The sequence below is a fragment of the Numenius arquata genome, chromosome 11 (genome assembly GCF_964106895.1).
Source record: "Numenius arquata chromosome 11, bNumArq3.hap1.1, whole genome shotgun sequence".
NCBI lineage: Eukaryota > Metazoa > Chordata > Aves > Charadriiformes > Scolopacidae > Numenius > Numenius arquata.
In genome coordinates this window covers 21,248,397-21,254,865 of record NC_133586.1, presented here as the reverse complement: position 1 = coordinate 21,254,865, position 6,469 = coordinate 21,248,397, and the positions used below count along the sequence as shown (strand labels likewise).

The 6,469-nt window shown below is 63.5% G+C and overlaps 2 protein-coding genes across 2 annotated transcripts; both read left to right on the top strand.

Annotated features, from left to right (window-relative positions):
- COMMD4 (COMM domain containing 4) lies at positions 1–1,681 on the top strand. The gene is made up of 8 exons (XM_074155695.1): positions 1–52; positions 153–224; positions 344–409; positions 659–698; positions 784–903; positions 1,026–1,106; positions 1,197–1,373; positions 1,462–1,681. Exons 1-8 carry the CDS (start codon positions 50–52, stop codon positions 1,500–1,502), a joined length of 600 nt encoding a protein of 199 aa, XP_074011796.1. The 5' UTR covers positions 1–49; the 3' UTR covers positions 1,503–1,681.
- Positions 1,682–1,940: 259 nt separating this feature from the next.
- Positions 1,941–6,253, top strand: NEIL1 (nei like DNA glycosylase 1). Its single transcript, XM_074155694.1, has 9 exons — positions 1,941–2,359; positions 2,497–2,616; positions 2,778–2,841; positions 3,981–4,080; positions 4,240–4,364; positions 4,860–4,887; positions 5,281–5,342; positions 5,514–5,730; positions 5,899–6,253. Exons 1-9 carry the CDS (start codon positions 1,941–1,943, stop codon positions 5,916–5,918), a joined length of 1,155 nt encoding a protein of 384 aa, XP_074011795.1. The 3' UTR covers positions 5,919–6,253.
- The last annotated feature ends 216 nt before the right edge of the window (positions 6,254–6,469 follow it).

Genomic DNA, 6,469 nt, shown 5'->3' with positions numbered 1-6,469 from the left:
CGGAGGCGGAGTCTGCGGCGGGGACCCAGAGAGCGGCGGCGGCGGCGACATGGTTGGGGGCTGGGGGAACGGTGGCGGCGGGGATGGGGGGGACGGGGAGACGGGGTCAGGGGGTCGGCGGCGGGGTCTGACTGCTCCTTCCTTCCCCGCAGCGGTTCCGCTTCTGCGGGGACTTGGACTGTCCCGACTGGGTCCTGGCCGAGATCAGCACCCTGGCCAAAATCGTTAAGTGCCCGTGTCCCCCTCCCCTGTCCGTGCCCCCCCCCCACTTCTCCTTGCCTCGGGCACGGTGCTCACCCCCACCTCTCCCCCTTGTCACACTTTCCCCACCACCACCCCGCAGTCCTCGGTGAAGCTGAAGCTGATCTGCGCCCAGGTGCTGCGGGACCTGCTGGGGGAGGCCATGGAGGTGAGTGGGACCCCCCACACCCCCACCGGGTCAGCGCCTTCGAAAACTGCATAATTAGCAATATTACAGAGTTTCATACCCTTAACACAAGCCTTAGCACTACCAGTGCTACCGGCCAGTCCTTGCAGTGATAATATGGGTGTTAATTATTGGTAGCGTTAATGCTGAAGTGGGAATGATTAACGTTAGTGTCGGTAATGAGCGTGTTACGTGGTGGTGCGGTACCTGATGTTCCCTCCTCTCCCGCAGTATGAGAAGATCCTGAAGCTGACCTCCGACGCCAAGCTGGGTGAGTGGTGCTGTCCCGTCCCCGACCTGGGGGGGGGAGGATCCCAGCTCCAGGGCTGGGAGCTGACCCTCCCTCTCGCCCGCAGAGCTGGGGGATGTGAAGGCCACCATCGCCGTCCTCGGCTTCATCCTCTCCAGCGCTGCCAAGCACAACGTGGACGGCGAGTCTCTGTCGAGCGAGCTGCAGCAGCTGGGGCTGCCCAAAGGTAGAGGAAGGGACCCTTGGGGTGGTCACCGCTGGCTGGGCCTGGGATCGCAGCCATGCTGTCCCCTCTGGCTGCGTTACTGGGGTTGCAGGCGGCATTCTTGTCCCTTCCCCACGGGGCAGAGCACGCCGGTGGGTTGTGTCGGTCCTACGAGGAGAAGCAGAGCTCCCTCCAGGACAGGCTGAGGGCCTGCAGCCTGCGGTGTGAGTATGGCATGGGGAGCTTTTGGGGTGGGTGGGTGGCAAAGCCCCAGCAACCTGGGGTGCTGACATCGGCCACCCTCCTGCCCCCAGTGAGCCGGCTGGGCTCGGTGGGCTGGCGGGTGGATTACACGCTCAGCTCCAGCGAGCTGCGGGAGGTCAACGAGCCCCTTGTGCACCTGAACTTCCAGCTGCGGGACGGGCAGCATGGCGGGCCGGTGGCCGTCCCCATGGTCCTCTCAGCCGACAAGTTCCGGGTGCTGCTGGCAGGTGAGGCCGGTGGAGGGGCGGCAGAGGGGAGCCCTGCTCCCCGGGCAGGTGGTGGGACTGCCTCACCGCCTCCTCCATCCCTCCTCAGAGCTGAAGCAGGCCCAGGCCATGATGAACACCCTTCTCTGAGGCACCGGGAGAAGGAGCAATGGCAGCTGGCGACGACACTTGGATGGTGGGGCAGGACCTGGTGGGCCCGACTGGACCCTGGGGCAGCCTGGCTTGGGGGGGTGGGGGGAAGCTGGGGGCGGCCCGTGGTGAGGCTGTGCCCTGGGGGAAGCCCCATTAAAGATACCGGTGACCGTGCCGAGCCGTTTTCCGCCTCTTTCTCCCCTCCGCCGGCCGTGCCCTGCCGGCCGGGGGGGAGTGTGTGTGGGGGATCGCTGCTATGGCGACGCGGTAGGACTACAACTCCCAGCATGCGCCGCCCGCCCGCGCAGCCAATGGGAGGCGGGCGGGGGGGCGTGTCTCCAGGCAACGGGGCGGCGGGCGGCGGTGTGGCGGGTCGGGTCGGGCCGGGCCGGGCCGGGCCGGGTGGCGGCGCCCGGTGTCCTCCGGTGGGCGGCCATGCCCGAGGGCCCGGAGCTGCACCTGGCCGGTCGCTACATCAACGAGGCGTGCGGCGAGGTGGTGTTCTCGGGCGGCGTGGAGCGGTCGGCGGTGAGCAAAAACCCGGCGGTGCCCTTCTCCAGCGAGGCCTACCGCATCTCGGCCACCTCCCGGGGCAAGGAGCTGCGGCTGACGCTGGCCCCGCTGGGCCCCGGAGAACCCCAGGACCTCGTCTTTCGCTTCGGCATGTCGGGGTCGTTCCGGCTGTGCCCTGCCGCCCAGCTCCCCCGCCATGCCCACCTCCGTTTCCTCACCCGGGAGACCCCCCCGCGCGCCCTCTGCTTCGTCGACGCTCGCCGCTTCGGCTCATGGCGTCTGGGGGATGCCTGGCAGCCGGGCCGCGGGCCCTGCGTCCTCTCCGAGTACCAGGCCTTCAGGTGAGCACCCTGCCAGCCACGGCCCAGCCCGAGGGAAGGCTCTCCCCCACCACCACCACTTGGGCTGCTTTCGCTGCAGGGCAGTAGAACGGCCATGACCAGGTGGACCTGCCTGATGGTCCTGCGCTCTGTTGCAGGGAGAACGTGCTGAAGAACCTGGAGGACAGGGCTTTTGACAAGCCCATCTGCGAGGCCCTCTTAAACCAGAAGTTTTTCAATGGAATTGGGAATTACCTCCGCGCTGAGATCCTGTACAGGTAAGGTGGGTTGAGCACCTGCTGATCTGCTGTGGAGGTTTGGTCTCCCAAGAGTTTGCCAGAGCTTGGTGGCTCCTTGGCTAATCCTCTGCGCCTGGTAGACACAGGCAAACGCCAGAACCGAGAGTTCTGGCTTGTGTGTAACAGACGGACCCTCTCAGGTCGAAGATCCCTCCCTTTGAAAAGGCTCGGACTGTGCTGGAGGCCCTGAAGGATCAGGAGCAGGCGAGGAGGAAGAAGGTGAGGAATACCTGGTGCTTTCACAGACTCAGAAAGGGGCAGGTTTCCAGACAGATTTGTTTGCCTGTGGCCCTGCGGGATGTCTCAGCAGTTCTCTGGGCTCCCGGGAGCCTCTTGCCTCGCATGCAGGGACCCAGAGTGAGCTGAGAAGTGTTCCTGATTCCAGGTTGGGCTCAGCAGCGGTGGAGGTGGTTCAGTTTGGGCTCAGCCCAGCTGCCCTTCTCTGGCTCTACTTTTGGCTTAGCTGGGCACGAAGCTCTGGTTTGGGTCTGCTGTTTTGGGCTCGTTCCAGCCCAGAGCTTGGGGCCAGTTTTCAGTTTGTGTTTGGTTCCTCACTCTGATGGGGCAGAACATCGTCAGGAGCCCCTTGCAGAGCTCAGCCAGCCTCTGCCAGTACCACTGTCGGGAGGTATTTGCTTCTCTGAGCCTTTCCCAACCCGAGGCCAAGCATTTTCCCATCACAGCTAGAACGCTCGCTGCGTGGGATACTTCTCCTCGGGCGTTTCGCTGTCCTTTGCCATAAACACCCCTGTCTGAGCACGTCTGCCCCTCCAGTGGAGCGGCAAACGAGGTGCAGCAGTTCTGTAACCTCACGTGTGCGGCGTTCCTTCGCACGTGGCCGGGCTGATGAGCTGTGGCAGCTCCCCGGGCACACGGCTGCGGTGAGGCGCCCGGCTTCACCTCTCTCTGGGGTGTATTTGGGGTGAGCGAAGAGGAAGGGGGCGAAGGAAACAAACTTAAAACCTCTGGGGAAGGCTGCAATAGAGCCCACAGCTGATCTCGCAGCCTCGAGGGAGAGAAGGTCGCTATTTTAAAGGAGGCTGAAAACAAAACGTGCTACTTGAGGGCCGTTTTTACAAACTGCGGGTGTTCTTGCATGCCAGCCGTCTTTTGTGTCTCTATAGCTGCGGGGAAATGTGCTAACACGCAGTTTGCAGCCTCGGTGGGGTCTGTGGGGTGAGCTCAGGGCTGGCCCGTGCCCTGGTAGAGCACTCGGTCGGAAGCGTGGCAGCTCAGGAGGGCAAGAAGAGAGGGGGGAACTAGGCGGCTGCTCGGGAGGAGACACCCCGACGAGGCTGGGGCGGGTGGCAGGTGACTTCCCTCCCTTTCTGCCCCCCCTGCAGAATCCTTCCCTGACGCTGAGCAAGAAGCTGAAGCTGATGCGGGAGAACCCAGATCTCCTGGAGCTGTGCCACACCGTGCCCATGGAGGTCATCTCGGCGGGTGAGGGCAGGGTGACGTGGGGGGGGGGACAGGGACAGCTGGGGGTGGTGGGGAGGCCTGGGCTTCGCCTTCCCAGCAGCAGGAGGCTTGGGAGGGCGCCCTGACACGGTGGTCGCTGCTTCCTCTCTACTTCTGTCCTTTCCTTCTCTCCCTTCCCAGAAAAAAAGCTCTTGGACCCAGATGACTTGGATAACTATGCCGCTTTCAAGAACTGGCTGCAGTGTTATTTGGTGCCTGGCATGAGCTCCCTGCGTGACCGCAACGGCAGGACCATATGGTTCCAGGTAGGAGTCTGGGGTCGCTGCCTGGGGCTGGGTACCCCCAACCATCCCTCCAAGGGGACACCAGCCCATTTTCTGCTTCCCGAGACCCACCCCAGCATTATGCTGCGTGGCTGGGGGCCTCCCTCTCCCACCAGACTGCTGTGACCGCTGGACGTGGAGGTGACAAGGACCCTCTGTGTGGTGGCTGGCTGGCTGAGGGATGGCGGGCAGTCTGGAGCAGAGGGGCTGATGGCAGAAACAGGGGCTCAGCGGGTGGTCTGGCAGCCCTGTCCTGTGCCCCGTGCCTGGTGGGGCCCTGCAGAAGGAGCAGGGGCTGACGGGAGAGTCCCTGAGGCACAGGGCAGGCGGAGCAAGCCTGACTCCTCTGGCTTCCCAGGGAAACGTGGCCGTTTCCCTATCACTGCCTTGGCTGTGGGGCACAGAAGGGGCACGGATTCTGCTTCCGCTACTTGCGGAACGACTGCGCCCCAATCACCGCTGTCACCTTCCTTGCAGGGAGAGCCCGGCCCCATGGCTCCCAAAGGTGAGTGTCCTCTCTCCTCCCCGTGGGTCTCGCTCTTTCTGCGGGAGGGCTGGAGCCTGGGACGCCCTACGCTCACTGCACAGCGTGGGGGCAAAGGCAGGAGAAAAGCCCCTCTCCCTGGGGCGCTGACAGGCCTGTGACAGCCTGAGAGCCGTAGGGTGTGCTCTCCCCGGGGCTGCGAGCCTGAACCGAGCAGTGTTTTGGCAGGGGTGGGGGAGCCCCCCTCAAGCCCTTCCTCCACCCCAGTGCCAGTTCCCCAGTGCTCAGCTCACGCGTCACCCGGGACGGGCATCCCTGAAAGGTCACCGTGCCGCAGCCTGTCCCCGGGGGGCCGGCGCTCTCTGTCGCATCTTCTTCTCTCCCCACCTAACCCGGGCACATCTTCCCACACAGGGCAGGCGTCCCACAAGAAACGTGCTCGGCTGAAGGCAGATCCCAAGGCTCTGACCCCCAAGGTAAGAAGCTTTGTTGTGGTTGATGTGGGTCTCCTGCTGGGTCTAGAGGCTGTCCTGTACCCTGTGCCCTGCTCCCAAATTCACAGTGGGGCTCCTAACCGGGAGTTTCTCATCAGCCAGCGGTCCCAAGCACGCTTCTGCTGCTAAGCTCCGGCTCTGGTGTCCACCTAGGTCACCTCGCGTGCCTCGAAACGGCACCCTAAGGCTGCTGCAAAGTCCCCAGAGCTGGCTGTGAAGGAGGAGGAGGAAGAGGAGGTGGCTGACAGGCCGAGGAAGGGTCGTGCTCGTGGGAGGAGGAAAGCAACCACTGCTCCAGCCTTGTCTGAGCCTGAGGTGCCCGTCAAAGCCAGAAGAAGCCACCGGATGACTGGACGCAGGGGCAGAAGAGGTGAGGCTGGCCGTCCCTGCAGCTTTCAAATGCGCAGGCAGGGGCTGCAGGAGCGCTCCCTGGTGTGAGGGGACCAAGGGTGTGCCAAGGGGCGGGAGAGGGCCCAGGGGGGCAGAACCAGGCACCTCCTCACCCTCTGACTTCTCATTTTCCTCTCCCATCTTGCAGGCGCAGCCCCTGCCGTGTGAGTGCCACGCGCTGCCCTCCTCCCGAGGGGCATTTTAACAGCCGCAGAGGGAGCTTGGGGAGAAATGGGGCTGCTCTGTCCCTGCGCTCATCCCCGCTCGCTGCCACTGCGTCCTGCCAGCGTGGGACAGAGAAGCTGGGTTTGGTGACGGGGCTGATTTATCCAGCGTCCTTCTGCTGTCCCCAGGTATTTTGAGGGGGATAAGGGCCATGGACCCTTCCCTCTGCCTAAAAGTGGATTTCCCCCCCCTTTCCTTTCTCTCTTCCCTTTCTGCCTGCTGCCTGCATCACGGAGAAGGCTGTGTTTTTTAGCTGACTAATAAAGTATTTTGTGTAGAAATTACCGCGCACGTCTTTTTATGCTAAGGGTAACCCCTCTGTGCCCAGCCTCCTCCCCATGTGGGCTGGAGCAGAATTCCGCCCCCTCCCCCAAATTCATTCCCGGTCACGTTAGATGAGGCTCTGAGCAACCTGCTCTAGCTGAAGATGTCCCTGGTCATTGCAAGGTGGGGGAGATGGGAGTAGATGGCCTTTAAAAAGTCCCTTCCAACCC